Source organism: Limulus polyphemus, unplaced genomic scaffold, assembly GCF_000517525.1.
Source record: "Limulus polyphemus unplaced genomic scaffold, Limulus_polyphemus-2.1.2 Scaffold166, whole genome shotgun sequence".
Classification (NCBI taxonomy): Eukaryota; Metazoa; Arthropoda; class Merostomata; order Xiphosura; family Limulidae; genus Limulus; species Limulus polyphemus.
The window spans coordinates 620593-638490 of NW_013665776.1; the positions used below are offsets into that span (position 1 = coordinate 620593).

The following is a 17898-nucleotide window of genomic DNA, read 5'->3' on the forward strand; positions in this document are numbered from 1 at the left end:
AACCAACTCTTGAGCTACTCTTTTACCAACGAATAGTGGGACTGACGATTACACCATACCCCCCCCCCACCACACACACACACACACACGCTGAAAACACACGCTGAAAAGGAGAGCATGTTCGGTGAAGGAATTCGAACTTGCGACCAGCAGATTGCAAGTCGAGTGCCCTAACCACAAGGCCATATCACTTTCATTTTCTGAACGAACCTGTATATTTCTTCTTGAAAATACCACAACAACCGAACGTGCTCGCACTTTCAACTGTGGGGTCGTTATAAGTTACAGTCAATCGATTAAACTAGCCCAGGAGTTTGCGTTGGGTGTTTTGACTAACTGCCTTACCTCTGGCCTATCATTTATGGATTACTGGCGCAGATAGCCCTCGAGTTGCTTTGCGCAATATTCAGCATACAAACAAGCAAATCAGTATCAAGCCTCAGGACTTGTTCGAGTGAACGTTTACTTTGTTTCATCTACGACTGTATACAGAAAATTAATATATAATGCACAGTTAATCATTGATGGCATATTAGAAATAACTTTCATGATATTATATAATCTACTTCTAGTTATTTGTATATCCCCTTCAGTAAATTGTATAATATAACCAAATATTTACTTCCTAAAGCTATAAAGTTGCATTAATTAAGAAATGGTCATGGACTATGCACCAAGTTTTTCATAAGGAAAAAATTGCCGCCAAATCAATATCTGTATCCAGAACACAATGAAACAAGGATGGAAATTTTCGTTGGGGCATTTGCCAAACAGAGCAGAAAAGCTTTGTTGAAACAGGGCCCCTTCAGCATATCAGATAAATGTTCTATCAAGATATTCAATTCACAAGAATAAAATAAAAAATGAGATGTTCATTGAATCAGGCAAAGTGTAATGCATTTATAAACCTTTTGATAGAATTTGATTCTGAATTTCGAACACTTGTTGAACTTATAAAAGCAAAATTTAAGGGCCATGTTCAGATGATTACGTCCGATTATACAGCATTGAACTCTATAAAAGTACAATCAAAAAAGACATTTATTTGTTTGTTTGTAATTATGCACAAAGCTACAGAATGGATTATATGTGCTCTGCTCACCACGGGTATCGAAACCCGGTTTCTAGCGTTGTAAATCCGTAGACATATCACTGTGCCACTGGGGGGCGAAACATTTGTAGTCCTTCATCCATTACGTTCTTCCATGACAGACCACCATTACTGAAATATATTAAACTGTGATAAGCAAAGCCTTAATACGTGTAATATATATATATTTCTAGCTGTCATTTACTGAGGTCAGTTTACGAAAAAGCTAATGTATATGTGTGTATATATACAGACACAAACAATGTATATTTTACCGCTTATGCTCATAAGCTCCAAATAAAGATAACATACTATGTACAAAAATGTTTAAAAAATAACGAACACCACACTCCAACAAATCCGTTTGATTATTTGCACGTTGGCCTCAAGATAAGCAAACAATCACTTACGAGACCATAGCAACTCCACGTTTTCCCACGTGCTTCCCTGAATAACTTGCTCAAACCAATTACGATTGGTAATACTTGCCTACGTCATATAAAGTAGGCGCGGCTTATGAATGGACGTTTATTTTCTATCCCTTTTGCGGCTCATGGCATATTAAAGCGTCATTCTGCAACATTAAAGAAATCTATTGTTATATATTCTACCGTAAGGTGGTGCTACTAGAAGCAGATGTTCTCATACAATCAGCTAACGTTTTTGCTGTTTTCACATACTGTAGTTAGTAAGTGATGTGTAAAGTCACCGCTGTTACTGATATTTTGAATATACTTAATAAAACTAAGTACAGTTTCATGATATATAATCGCTCAGAAAACCAACGAAATCACTAGAAGACAACAAAATTGGGATAGAAACAAGTCAACAGGTTCTGGGTTGAAGTAAGAAGTGAATGAGTGTTTTTCACTTGTACGTGGAGAAGCAAGCAGCAAAAACACGTGCATCCTGCTTTCAGTCCACACTTAACTGAACCTCGTTCTCCCGTCCTGTTCGACTTCTCTTATTCCGATAACAAGGTAAGTATAATTAAGAACAGAGATGTTAACGTTCAGTAAGTGTAGTAACGAGGCGGAAGATTTAACTCAATGACCTTCATCAAGAATGATATGTTGATTTGGTTGTCTCTAGTTAAAATGTTGACTATTTATCAACATCTTCTGATCAAAAGTGAACTAACTTTATAGCTTAGAAATAAAAATTATATAATAAATGTGTGGATTATAAGTGGGTGAAGTTTTCAAATGTAAGAGAAAACTAGCACCCACTTGTGCCAGCCTGGTGCTGAGATATTTAGAAAAAAACATAAGAAAAATATTTCGGAAATGAATTTGTAAAATATAGAAGACAGATTTAGCAGATATATTTAGACGATTGTTTTTATTTTGTAACAAATAAAGAGAGGATAGACAATTCGTAAATATATATATATATTCAATTCTCTTTAAGACTCCTTAGAATTCACAGTGGAAACTAATAACAATAAACTATCAATTCTTAATACACTGATAAAGAAATCCGGCAAAAAAATCACTATAGGCATCTATTATACCGGTATTGTAGAAGTCAAGAAAATTCCACGACCAGAATTATTACTGAAACCAACTTAAAAAGATGTGGAAAGTGAACAAAGGCAGATCCTTCTTATTACCACAAATAATCCAAATAATTGCAACATATTCAATGTAATCCACACAAATACTAAAATATCAAACACAGTTCAAAATCTGAATCTTATATCTGAGAAGAACATAATACACAACCTAAGGAGGAAAAATAACAAAAAACATTTAACATTTGCAAAGTTTACTAGGAAAAGGGAAGATGTGACATGAGCATTTGTCATTCTTATCGACACGTAACTTATAAATGTCGTACTAATCTGCATCTTATGTCATAATTATGTTATTTACTTTAGAAGCGTCGTACTTATTAACACATATTTGAAAAACTTCATTCTTTTATACACTTTGCTCCTTATTTCAACAATATCTTTCTTAAACGTGCATCTATAAAAAACATCATCATTTATTAATGTAATTTATTTCAGATTGTTCTATCGAAAAGTGCGTCCAATCTATGGAATCTTTCGTATGAAATATATTCAGAGCCAAAGTTTAGAAACATTTAAAATGTGGACTGATTTTTGCAATTTGTTTTCAACAGCTTGTTTTTCACTAGCAACTTTGTTCCAAGAATTCAGCATAAGCCACTTTTTTCATCAATCGGAGTAACCTTGGGGTGGACACATAAGAAAAGTTGTTATTGTATTTTTACTGTTGAGATTATTTTGCATTTTAAGCTTAGTATGTTGATTTAGGACTAACCTAATTCTACAAAGTTGGCCAAACCCTTCGAGGTATTATTGGGTTTACGACCGAAAATGTCTTTAACAATGAGAATACTCAACTGATAAAACAATGCATTATTATAAGTAGAAGCGTAAGAAATGAACACTTGGATAATCGTACTAATTTTCGGTTTCGATTTGACTAGGTTGTCTGCTTTAAACAGAAGTTTTTGGTAATTTCTGATTTCAGGACCACGGTTTTTTACCAATGTACGAAATTCCTAACAGAGCCGAATATAATGTTGATAAAGAACCACAGAATAAAACATTGAGCTCAGAAGGTCCTGAACTCGAGTTTGTCTATCAAGAAGAACGTCACTATCCTTCAGGGAACCATCCAGCCACCGTTGCTGTGGAGAGGCGTGAGCTATCAGCCAAATGCGTAATCTTTACTTATTTTACCGGAAATGCTGATTCGGTTGTGGATGAGCACTTTTCAAGGGCTCTTCAGGGAAAATCAACTGACAATAAGATCACTACAGCTCCATCATCTCTGGTCACTGGTATGAGAAGTTATGTTTCTCGCGAACTTACGAAATAAGCTTATCAATAACAGAAATGTAGCTAATGTACAATGAATAATGAAATGTATAAATAATGTATAATGAAAATAAGTTGTACGAAAATATGTTATATATTTTAGGAAAGCTTTTTTAATAACAATTTAAAGGAAATATTGTGTAACTTCTAGTCCCTTTTGAAAACCTGTGATAGATTAAAAAGTGATGGAAAGTTAACAGTGTTTTTAATAACGAATCAGAACGATACAGAAGTTTCGAAAGAGAAGTGGGTGAAAAGACTAAATAAACATCTGAATTGTTTATATTTCACACCTGAAACTTCATCATGATTATCCATTTTTAAGTCACATATTTGGATATGAAAAGTATAATAAACGTATATTTGTGTATTGTAAGTGAAAATATGTGCGGTAAAAGGGAATACAACAGACCAATAAAAAGAAGACTATACATCAGGGAAACTTGCAATGGTACTTGGTACCAAAAATAGAAAATTAAAATTATTAAAAGATATTTTCATGCTCCTAATAAGTGAACAATGTAGTAAAAAATACTTTCGTATTGATGATTTCTCTGAAAAGATAACTTTTTATGTTTATTCTGTGGAAGGACGAAATTATGTTAACGACATTGCAGTCAAAATCGATTTATAAAATTTAGATTGAAAATTTGTTGTAGGTTTCTTCTACTGTGGCTCATTCGAGTCATTTTCCTATTTAGTTCCTTCTTTGATAACTGGATTGGTGGAGCGTGACGTGGTGATTAGACGCACCGGACTTTGAATTCGAGTGACCATACTTAGCATCTTGTAATCATATAAACTCGGCGCTCCGCAAAAACGCGTTCAGCACTTTGGGGGTGGTTGCGTTACAAGAATGAAAGTCAAATCCCATTATCCGCTTAAAGTAGCCCAAGAGTTGGCGGTGGGTGATAGCTGTCTTCTCTCTAGTCTATTAGTTCAAAAATAAAGACGGTTAAAGTAGATAGCCCTTCAATAGTTTTGCGCATATTTTCGAAACAAAACTATTAATACCTCACACAATTAATTAAACCAATAGTATTTTCGAAGTAAGCTTAATACGTACAATCTCAAAATTTAGTTCTAACTTTATTGTCTGTGGTCTGGTATGATCTGTAAAATTAACACACTCAAATTTAATTTGCTTGCAGTCCCCACCCCCCACCCCTCTATCAAGTACCCTCGATTATTTTTACAATGCTAAGGAGGTGCGAGTAATCATCTCTAAATATTTTGTTTTTCTTATAAATACAATAGCTCCCATGTCAAGACGACATTTTCCAGCCTCGTTTTGGAATTTCAGTTCAGGTCCATCAAATAAAAGTGGAGGATCACAGAATGGTACAGTTTTGGCTACTACCAAAGTTCACGAAGATGTGTCTACTAGCGGCAATGTGACCTTTAAATGCACTTCCTGCAGTTCTCGCTCATCGGTTCCGTTCTATACAAATGTACAGCAAACCGGTCAAAACTACTGGCACTCGATCTCAAGTTCCACATACGCTTATTCGCCGAACAGTTTCTCTCGAGCACCCACCTTTGCATGTTCAGACCTATCATCAGGAAATTATTATCAATCTTCTCAATGGCCTTGCAAGTTACCCTCAGATATCCAATCATTTGTACCAGTCGCCTCGTTCTCTCAGTCCGCTCTAGTTCCGTTAGAACAGACTGGAGATACGTCTATTGGATCGTCATCATACAACAATCAACACCTGCCCAGGAATGTAATAAAGTCCAACTTCAGCTCCATCTATAATCCTACAAGACCAGGCATGTGTAAGTTTATCAGTTCTGTAGCTAAGTTTACGATTTGGGAAAACATGTAAACATAACCTTATAATATACGTATAATAATGGGTGTCGTTCATTTATTTTCGTTTTACTCGACTTTCACAAGAGGATGAAGTTAATCGAAGTATTCATATAATATTACAGTTTTTTCTTTTACTTTTTTGGAGATTTCACTGTTATAGTGAACTGTAGTTCAGATTTAAAATACTTTGGTGTCGTAAGCAAATGAATCTAATTTATTATGTCTGTAACAACCAATAACAGGACTTATTCGAAATATCAAAAATTTAAGCTCAACCTCTGGAATTATTTTTACAAAACCTAATTGTGAAGAAAGGTTGCTTTGGGTTCTTTTCAGAAGCAATTACAGACGAAATTTTAATCACAAAATAATAGTAGGGAAGCTTATGTGGTCAAGGACCGAGAGTAAATTACCCACGATATCCTATCAATAACATTAGTATACTGTTTAATTTTATAATAAATGCTAATAAGTCAATTTTTTGTCATATTATGTGCGTGTAGCTCCCTTGAAACCAATACTTTATTATTTAGTTGTTCATTGTCTTTTCACAATAATTGTCTTCATTAGCTTACACTTTACCTTTGTTTTGTTTTCATTAGTTTTGCACCAAAACGGGAATTTTCTTAGGAGTTTTATTAAAGTTTGGGTTAGAATGATGAAGAGAACAATCACAACAGTTATTCAAATTAAGTTTCAAATCCATTCTTAATTCAAAAATTTATATTTTCTAAACATATTAACGTCTAACCATATAAAAATAAAAAGCCGAGAGATAATGTCCACTGTTTCTTTCATCTAGAGAAATATTTTATGCAGTATAACATAGTTTTATCGTTAAATACTATTATCTCAGCCCTTCTAACCAACAAAGGCTAAGTAATGACTTCCCTCCAGATTTAACCTTTGGGACAGCGGTAACTTTACAGATTTATAACGTTAAAGTCCGAGGCTCGATTCTCCGCATGAGACACAGCAAAAATCCTAGTGTGACTTTGCTCTAAAACAAACAGACCCTACAAGTAGTATTGCCACAATCGAGAAACTGCCTACCTTATGTTCTTATATCAAACTCTGATCACAAAATGAAAGAGAATCGTACTGAAATTAAATCTACGAGTGCTCTACGTCCAGCCCCCCAGTGGCACAGCGATATGTCTGCGGACTTAAGACGCTAGAAATCGGGTTTAGATACCCGTGGTGGGCAGAGCACAGATAGCCCATTGTGTAGCTTTGTGCTTAACTACAAACAAACAAAGCTCTACGTCCAAGCTGAGCCATCGGATTCAATGTTGTACACTGTGTCGCATATTCTTTTTTAAATATTCAAAAGCTACAGCTACAATAAGAAAGTAAATGAAACTTGAAAACGCTCAGTACAATGAAGAAACGAGATAAAAGCTAAAGAAACAAACTCATTAAGAAGCATTTTAAAAGGAAAGGCTGAAAGAGAATGAAAGATTAGTATGTAAAGTCAAATTAAGAAAGTTAAAAAATGTTTTGCAGCAAGTAAACAACTCGCTGAAAGACATTTTCGTTCATTGACGTCACACTGACTTAACTAAAATGATCTTAACTCAAAAGGTGTGAAACACATTGACCTAATAACTGGATAAATCTGGTGCAAACACATTTACAGACTGGTCAACATGAGAACTTTCAATAAATAAATCTGGCAGATAACGGAAAATTTTACCATTCTTTGGTCCTTTTTAAATCCTCGTTGTTTCTTCAAACCCACGTCATCATACGTTCACTCGTCTCAAAAACTTAATAACTTCTACAGTTTTAAACAAATAAAACTACATCGCCATTCTCAATGATTAATATGAATCATGTTAGATGTGAACAAATTGTGAATGATAAGAAAATGTGTAAACATTCTTATACAATTAGCCTCGTCTTGTTCAGGGAAGTTTTTTGGTCATTTAGATATTTTACATAGACATGACTTTGAATGATCAAATGCTGCATAAACACTTGTCACTGACGTAATACTTACATTGTTAACCATAGAAAACAGCCTCGCATTGATGTAATTGACATATACTGGCATATATTGTTTTATTTATTACCTCCTGTAAGTAACCATGTACTCAATAGAACATTAAAGAGTAAATAAACTGAATGATAATTGAAAGAAAAACCCAGAAAATCATGCTTCTAAAATCAATTTGATATTAGCGTGTAAATGTTTTCATACTTCTTTTTTTTTTTGTAAGATATTGAAAAGCAACTGTTCACTGGGACAGAAAGTAGGATGCTTGTTAGCTTTATTAAAATATTTACAATAACATAAAACTTATTTACTCGCCCTAAAATACAAATACATTAAAGAAACAACCAAAGATGACAATGTTGAAAATATCTCAGACATTTTTATAAGATATAGATACAACTAAGTACTTGTGGAGCTTACTCAAACTCCGACACTATGACGGGATCTTTGATGACATTATTATTTTTACTAAAACCATCACTATATGTTGATTCACTGGATGTTGAATGTCCTGTGACAGATAACAAAGTACCAGAGACAAATTCCACCACTTTGCACCCGAACTTGTAATTTTGGGTTAAGCTAAAACTTTTAGACTTAAAATCTCCAGTAATAAAATCGAAATGGTTCGCGAGGTGGTTTTCAATAAATCGAATAATTATAAATTTTGCTTAAATTCATATTAATTTATGCTTTTCACTTGAGGGAAAAAAATTTTAAATTATAATCGTATAATTTTTAACCAGAGATCTTAGGTAGTGAAGTTAATATATTTTCTAATTGTTAAATTATAAAATGACCAAAAGATTATTTTACCAAAAGTACTGAGGCAATGCTTAAAAGTCTTATTTCACTTTATTTGTTTGTGAATCCTCTGGGGATTGTAAAGATCAAAAGCCCCCACGTCCAGACAGTAGGAGTCGAAATGTCTTGAGGAAAAAAAGCAGCCTAAAGACCTTTAAATAGGAAGTGTTTGAATGCAGACATTTAAACCCGCGTATTTATACCCAAATCAACTGCGAAATAACCGAAAGATCACTGGACGTGTTAATATTATAATATTGAACTGATCACTTAAAATTAATTACTCTATAAGAATGTGAAAAGAAATAAGTCATCTGGCATTAAATCCACCACAGGAGGCTAAAGAGAGCTCATAGCTGAAAGACAGAACATTCAACGTGAACAAGGCTCACCATGTTGCTGGATTTCACAGTTGGGCTGTGATCAATACACCACTCATCACAGCCATAAATGCGAGGCGTCACTCCTGGTGAATCCTTGAGATTAAGAGTATGATTCTCCCAGCTCTAGTAATGATCTCTAAGTTAAAGGGGCAGTAATGCATTTAAATTCACCTTCTGATTAGCAATTTGATTTGTTTAGAAATGATAGGTGGGCGGATTTCTCAGTAGCCATCTTCCAATGAAAATCTGGTGTATTGTAACCAATGAAATTCAGTTCTAGGTCAAACCACACAAGGGCACTTCCATAATTGGTCAGTCAAAATCCAGGTTAATTAGTTAGCATACAGGATCAGCTTTCAAATACTTCACTATTATTCTTCAGGAAAATAAAGTGTTATGTTTAATGAGTGTGATGAAATATATTCGCTCGGATGAGGATATCAAGTAAAGTGGATGTTCAATATGAGTTGGCCTTGAGAGCTAGCCAATCATAACCTAGAGTCATTTGTGTGAGGTTTAGTTTTATGCCAAAGATATGTGTAAAGTTCGTAAAAGACTTATGTGGGACAATAGTTATAAGAATTGTTAACTAATTTCTATAAAGATAAAATCAAAAATTAAATTAAAACTAAATTAAATAACGGCAAAAGGCGGTGGGAAATAGAGAAAATAATAATGTAGCTCAATATATATAGGAAATCAAACCAATACAGAGAGAAATTTAAGGAAGAATAATACTAATAATGTAAAAGTAAGTTTAATCATGAATTTAGCTTTGAAAATCTTTTCAGAAACTTGCGAAGGTCAACAATCCCGGGATCGAGATTGATACCATTTAGCGTTACAGTATTTAACAGTGCTATCTAATAAACTTCTTTAGTTTCCCTGTTTCTATTAGATATAAAATTTGTATCTATACCCGTCAGTTTAAAGTCTTCAAGAGAGTGTCCAGGCATGTTAAAGTCTTTTGCGACCGGAAGTACTTTATTTGACACAAATAACTCTATGTTATGATTGGCTAGCTCTCAATGCCAACTCATATTGAACATCCGGTTTACGTGATATCGTAAAATCACTCTCACAAAGTACTATGATGTTAAGAATTGCGCAAGTAGGATTTGGCCATCTAAGAGTCTGTAAATACCAAATATCCAATGGTAAGAAACAGGCTATTGTGTTTGGTTGACAACTGTTGTTCGCTTCCAACTCTTAGTTTTTAGTGTATATTTGTTCAGTGTATAAAATGACGTGTAAATAAAATCGTACAAAAGTGATATGGCATTGTACGACGGTTTTCTTCTCAACCGGAAAAGTTGAAAGAATGCTTTTTTGTCGTTAATGATGAAAAACCTTCTAGTTCTTCTCGACAACTGTAAATTACACAAGGAAAACCAAAGGATACTTTAACAGCTATACGTTACATTTAGTGTTTTTACAGATACCAATATAATTATATGACAAACATCGTATAAAGATCACACTTCTGTTATTAGTACGTGTACAGATACGCGCGGCCTGATGGGCGCTCATCTCGCAATCTGAGTGTCGCGAGTTCGAATACCCGCAATCGAACACGATCGTCCGCTATGATTGTGTGTGGGGGTGGAGTGATACACACATATGTATATCCTTTCGCCCCTCCGATTAGCCTTTTTAGTTTTAACTGGATGATTCTGAAAATTCTTTGACTTTCTCGAGATGCAAAATAACAATAATCACTTAAGAAACGCATCTCATGGTTGTGGCAACCGGGATTATGCTTTAGATTTGACAGGCTCCTTCCCACCATAAAGAGAGCTTGGGGTAGTTCTCTAATAATAAGTTATGGGTTTGAATGATTTTTGTAATGTTATAACATTCGTAAAAACGCTCCACGTCATATACTAGTGAAATTCTACGCGACTCTCCCCCATCCCAATCATACGTCTTTCATAAATATAATGCACCATGTCATATACAACCATGCCCAGCAATGGTCCGAAATGAAAATACCAAGAAAGGCAAGGTGACAAAAAAAACAAAAACAGATAGACCAATGGATTTCACTCCTAAATGGAAAGAAAAATAAAGTCTCTCTTAAATATAGACCTTCACACCCTATACAATGAAATGTTTTGTTTGTAGTTTATTTGTTTGTTTGTGCTTAAGCACAAAGCTACAAAATGGGTTATCTGTACTGTGCACACTACGGGTATTGTCAGATATACACGACTGTTTAAGTTAATGTGAGTGTTGTGATTTAGATGGTTTAAATATAGCATGAGTATTAAATTTAGTTATGTTTAGAAGTGATAGTTTATCGCAGGTTTGTTTATGTAACTGTGTACGACTCATATGTTATGTAGTTCAATTGTTGTGACTTGACGCTTGTTGTATTATTGCGTCACGTTATTAGAATATTTTAAGATTTTCTCGTTGTTTTGACTGAGTATTATAACATTATAATATCTCGTAGAGTGTAGAAGGTTCTATGCCTCGGTCAGGCTATAAATACGCATACAAAATGTAGTTCGACTTAATAAGATAAAGGTAGTTAGATAGTATAGATAGATATAGATTGGGTGATTTGGAGTTTAACCATAAAGAACGTATAGTGGCGATTTTTAAAGTGAAATTATCACAGTCTGTATTGTAATAAGAGAGCAGGAAGGATAATTCGTCTTCTTAATTGTGTTCTAAAGTATCTGAACTAGCCTGTGTGGACTTTGAAGAAAAAAAGACAATTATTTAAAGTTATACATACAACTGTGATAATCCACAGTGTAATGAACATTTTTAAATACATTTGACTTGTTTCAACATATTATTGTGTGTTGTTTGTCTATTGTTGAATTTATCACCAACAAGTCACAGACACCTACTGTAGAGAATCTGGCCCTTCCATACATAAGAACCTGACATTGGTGAGCCAGCCAGGATTATAAAGTGGTAAACGGCGGTAGATCTAAACAACAGTGAGCAAAGTAGGCTTATATATGCACAACTGTTGTGGTAACAAAAGTATTGTAGAGAGTACAACCACGCTATATATCAATGTCAACTGACTGATAAGTGGATAGAGAAGGGCGAGTGACTTGAGCTCAAAGATGATGATCTACAAGAGCTTATTAAATAACAACAAGAGCAAAAAGAGCATTAACAGAGAAAAGAGGAAGCAAGAAAGATATGAGAGACTGGAAGTAGAGAGAATAAGAGCACAAGAAGAGAAGAAAGAAAAGGAGAGAGTGGAAATAGAGAGCGAGAATAAGATCAAAAAGAGAGAAAGGAGAAAAGGAGAGAGAGGGGATTGACTGAAAATAGAAAGAATAAGAGCACAACTTGAGACTGGCAAGCTCACCCAACAAAAAGATGAAGGACCCAAAAATGACAATGGGGGTCAAGACCAACCAACCCAAGCTGCCCAAAATTGATGAACAGAAAGATGATATTGGATGCTTTCCTGGTGAGGTAGGAAAGATTTGCCCAAAGTCAGAATTGGGACAAAGGTGACTGGGTAGTCTGTCTCAACCCTCTTCTCACAAGAAAAGGCCTACAAGTGTATGTACAAGTGTATTAGATGCTATGGACTATGACAAGCCAAAAGTGGCATTGCTAAAGTGCTATGAACTTATTGAGGAAGAAGTCCAGAGAAGTGAAATCTTACACTGGAGAAACTGAATTTCAGTTATTGGCACATTTGCAGCACTACTTCTCAAGGTGGACGTCCATGGCCAATTATGAAGATATTTTTGAGAGACTGGCAGATCTATTAATACTTTAACAGTTCATGATCATGTGCTCAACTGACATGCCATTGTTCCTAAGAGAGTGAGCACCAAAAGACGTGGAGCAGATAATCAAGCTGGTAGAACAGTTTATATGGAAACCCACGGAGGGAGTATAATGGGCAAGTCAAAAAATATCCAGTTAAAGTCGAAACCAGTAGTGGCTGACCAGGAGCAGGAGTCTATCAAAAGTGACAGGAGATTAACAGACAAATGGGAGAATAGATGCTAACCCTGTTTAAAATGGGGCACATTGTAAGTGAGTTCAAGCCTGTCACCAACAAGCAGCATCAGAAATTTTAACATGAAGCAACTGAAGCTACCCACAAAGATGGTGTTCATAAGATACAAGAAAAGAGTGACTGTTACCATGGATGCTGCTGCCAGAAGAAACAGAATCAAGACAACTTGTCAGATTTACCACAAGAAAGGGGTGTTGTCATCATGATTAAATGATTGATGGTCAGCTCAAGTTAGTGAATGGGTCAACAGTGCCAGTAGTGATCAGAGCATGTGACAAACATCAAGAGGTACCAACAAACCACAAAATGCCAGTAGGTGAAGGTTATGTCAGGGACAAGAAAGTGAAAGACATACAAGTCACTGGATGCAGCAGTAAGAACTAGTCTAGTAACTGATGACCAGATGATAGGTAAGGTACATCTGTGTGTGCTCATTGATGGAACAGTGAGAAGTTTTCCCATAGCAAGAGTAAATGTGGACACTCTATACTACTTGGGAGACCTTGGGGCCATGTGTATGAAGGCACCCAGATGGGTGATTGGAAATATACCAGGCAGTAGAAATTTGGAGGAACCATAGAGAAAGGAGACTAATGAAGCATGAGCTCAAGAGAAGAGCAAGTAAATCCCAAAAATGTGACATTCTAAATGTAGGTCTACTGGAACTGAAGAAAGCCCAGAAGAAAAACCCCGTCACTGCAGAAACTTTGGGACATTGCCCAGGAGAAAGTCGAGCACAAGACAAAGGGAAAGGGACTTACAGAATACAGGACTAGAAGTGAGTGCTGCAACAGCTCTATTAAGGCAGTTCTACTGATGAAGTTAAACAGATCATAGTGCCAACAGAATACCAGACTCAAGTGAGAAAGTTGGCTCACGAGTAAATTGTGGGAGGACACCTAAGAGCAAAGAAGACAGTAGACAGAACCACCAGCAATTTCCATTGGCTGAGGTTTATCAGAGATGTAACAAGACTCTGCAGGTCATGTGACATCTGCCAAAAAACAATACCTAGAAGGAAGGTAACCAAGATGCCAATGGGTAAGATGCCTCTCATAAAAGAGCCATTCACCAGAGTAGTTGTGGACTTGATTGGCCCACTATCACCTGTATTTGACAAGAGCAACCAGTAATTGGTGACAGTAGTTGACTATCCGATAGCAGAAGCCCTCCTGGAAGTGTTCTGCAGAATAAACTTTCCAAAAGAAGTCTTCAGTGACAGAGGGACTCCATTAACCTTAGAACTAATACAGTTTGGTTTGTTATAAATTTCGCGCAAAGCTACACGAGGTCTATCTGCACTAGACATCCCTAATTTAGCAGTGAAAGACTAGATGGAAGACACCTAGTCATCACTACCCACTGCCAACTCTTGGGCTACTCCTTTACCAGCAAATAGTGGTACTGACCATCACTTTATAATGCCCTCACTGCTGAAAGGACGAGCATGTTTGGTAGGACGGAGATTCAAACCCGCGACTCGCAGATTGTGAGTCGAGCACCCTAATTACCTGGCCATGCTAGGCCAGAACCGATTCAAGAGGTGTGCAGACTCAACTACATTAGGCAGCTGTTTACAACCCCAGATGTAATGTATTTTTAAGCGAGTTAATGGAGTCTTAAAGAGCATGCTGTAATGTACCTGGAGAGACCAAGTGACTGGGGCAGGTACCTGCAGACAGTATTATTTGCTTATAGAGAAGTCTCACATGCAAATACAGGAGTTTTGCCCTACGAGTTACTGTACAGAAGAACAGTATGAGGCCCAATACAGATATTGAAAGAACTGTGGACAGGAGTCAGAATTGAGGAACCAGACCGTGTTAGACCCCAGAAACTGAATGGAGGAGATCTTTCAACTCGCTTCAGAAAGCTTGTATGCAGCCTAAGGCAGGTAGAAGCATTTATATGACAAGGCCAAAGATAGACATTTAAACTTTATTCTACATCCATATCTAACATATTGACACATTCAGTAACATCAAAAGTACCGAAATCACCTTCAAACATGTCTACATCAAAAATATCAAAGTCTTCATTTTGCTATTGTAATTGTTCTATCAAATTAATTTATTCAGAGATTATGTTGATTAAATTAACCAATAAATTATTATGTGAAATAAATACTGACATAATTGCGTTCTAGCTAGAATCCAGTTGTAGTTAGAGAGCTTACACTAAATATACTCATATACTAAATGATGTTAAACTAGAGAAGATCTCAATTGAAATTTACAGTGCATTTGTATGTGGACGCTGGAACAATGGCTGTGCAATGGCCATCTTCTTCACTAACTGGAATGCCAGAGAGATCAGGTGCAGGGTTTTTAGCATTAGGAAACGCTGGGAAGAGCTTCTGCTCAACCCAGAAACAAGAATTTTTATATTTTACTCTAGGTATTATTATGATACCTCAAATAACTCTCCAGGCCCAATCTACAAGTAGATCCTTCACTTAATTGGTTCAGTTATGCTGATTCACTGATTCAAAACCAAAACTACTCACTAATTGGAGTTTTGAGAAGCTGTTAACTGGCTTCCCATTTGACTGTATCCCTCCTTTTTGTTGACCATTGCATTGTTGCATTTAGCATAATTAAGGTAAACTTTCTGGAGCTTTTGTTTATGTAAACAATTGGTGTCGCAATTTGTCGCGATTTTTTCATGACAATTCCTTATTTGGTTTTTGTTTTTTGTTTTGTTTGAAGTTAGGCACAAAGCTACACAATGGGCTATCTGTGCTCTGCCCACCACGGGTATCAAAACCTGAATTCTAGCATTGTAAGTCCGCAGACATACCGCTGTGCCACTGGGGGCTCCTTATTTGGGACATCCGTCTTTATCAATCTTCTATTATACTCTCGTTAATGTGCATATTCTTTCTGCAACTTGCATGTATGCACGGCATAAAATGGATATTAAATTTTCTCTCCTGGAAGCATTTAGAATGTCAATAAAAGATCCTCAAAATGCTTCAAGACCTAAGACTACTGGGTTGAGATGAGACATATATATCAATATCAGTAAAGAAATGACTGGCAAGCAGAAAAAAAAAGAGTAAATAGATCTCTTCACAGATAAACCAGGCAAGACAGATTTTGTGCAACACAAAATCGAGACCACAACCAGGGATCCAGTAAAGATGAAGACCTACCAGATGCCCTATGTGATGAGAGACCTGATCAAGCAAGAAGTCAAAGTAATGTTAGAAGCCAGAATCATTGAGCCTTCGAATTCAGCCTTCTGTTCACCAATGGTAATCATGGAGAAGAACAACTCAAACCACTTCTGCATAGATTTTCGGAAGCTGACGAAATTTGACTCCAAACCTCTACCCGATGCACCAGCTCCAACGACCGAACAGCAGGTCAGATTCTTCCTGGGGTTCGTGGGATACTTTTAGAAATTCACCCCAAACTACGCTGACGAACCTGACAAAGAAAGACCAACCCAACAAGGTATAATGGGAACAACCACAACAGATGGCATTCTATAAGTTAAAGAACATGCTAGGAAGTTCGCGAAACCCCTAGCGTGCCATACTTCAACAAACCGTTCATCATTCAGGTCGATGCATCAGATGTTAGAATTGGAGCAGTACTTCTGCAATAACATGGACTGTTTTCCATAATATACATCACTAAAAAGCTGTTGAAGAGTGAGAAAACTACTCTATGATTGAACGAAAGTGTCTAGCCACCGTATTTTGCTTCCGGAAATTCCAGAACTCTCTCTATGGGAAGGAATCCATCATTCAGATGAACCTTCAGCTACTTGCATATATTCAGAGGTGTCAAATTGACAGTACGACGATCATGAGGTGATATTCTACACCAGAACTATCAATTCTACATTGAAGTTATCAAGGGGACTGCAAATGTTGGTGTAGACTTTTTTGTAATTTCAGTTAATGCCTGAAATCATGCACGAATCTGCTTCATTTTGAGACATCTGATATATTGTTTGATGTTTTGTTTTTCTAAGAGAATCAAAGCAGTTTGAATACTAATTCTTAACAATTAATATAACAAACTGGTTATTGTTTCTAATGGTGAAGCTGTTAACACTTTAAAAGCTCCGATTCGAATGCTATTATTTAAAAGTTAGTTCTTAAAGTCTTTTCCAATCAAACTCATAATGACAATGATAATGCAATGAAAAGGAAACGAAGTCAGTTATAATAATAATAATATACAGTAATATAATAGCCTGCTAAATCTGGATGTTGTATCAAAATACTAAAAGGTTGAACTGAATGAAGTTTGCTGGTGTCTGTGTTTTCATTTTATAGCAGGGTATTACGGCTGACTCATTTTAAGGACACTCAGCAACAGATTTAACTGAATTCCGTGATTCAATGCGTTGATGGTAGAACACTAGCTTAATTAGCCGCGCTCTGTTTCGGGGTTCAACGCCCCCTTCTCATGATACACAGAAGTCCCAATGTACTTTAAGCTCCTCCGTTATCACAAATTACTTCTATAGCCATCTCAAGGGGGGAGGGGGGGTACCGAAGTAAAGACTCGTCAGTACACTTTCGTGTAGTACTTAAAGCACATGTGCCAATTTTGGTCCCGCTAGATTGCGAGTAGAGGTAGAAATGCAGTTTAAAGCATGGCACCCCCACAACTCCGGGAACTATGCCATATAGGTAAGGATACCTCTGGGCCATTCCGAGTCCGATTTCCAAGTTTTGATCCTGCTAGCTCCAAAACTGTCGGAGGAGTTCGCAGACAAGCAAATAAATTCACATACAACGTGAATTTATATAGAAATGACATAATACCAGACTTAAACTCGCGTTTATCCCGCGATTCAAGGTGTTAATTTTATATATGACAGACTTAACCGAATGTCCGAAAATATTTCAGACTTAACCGAAAATATTACAGAGTAGCGCATCTGCATACATAAAATGTTGTGGCGAGCGTGGCCTACTGGTTAGCGTA

At 36.2% G+C, this 17898-nt stretch overlaps 1 protein-coding gene across 1 annotated transcript; it reads left to right on the plus strand.

Annotated features, from left to right (window-relative positions):
- The first annotated feature begins 1800 nt into the window (after positions 1 to 1800).
- Positions 1801 to 16352, plus strand: LOC111084912. Its single transcript, XM_022381471.1, has 4 exons — positions 1801 to 2070; positions 3592 to 3904; positions 5199 to 5720; positions 16027 to 16352. Exons 2-4 carry the CDS (start codon positions 3610 to 3612, stop codon positions 16350 to 16352), a joined length of 1143 nt encoding a protein of 380 aa, XP_022237179.1. The 5' UTR covers positions 1801 to 2070; positions 3592 to 3609.
- The last annotated feature ends 1546 nt before the right edge of the window (positions 16353 to 17898 follow it).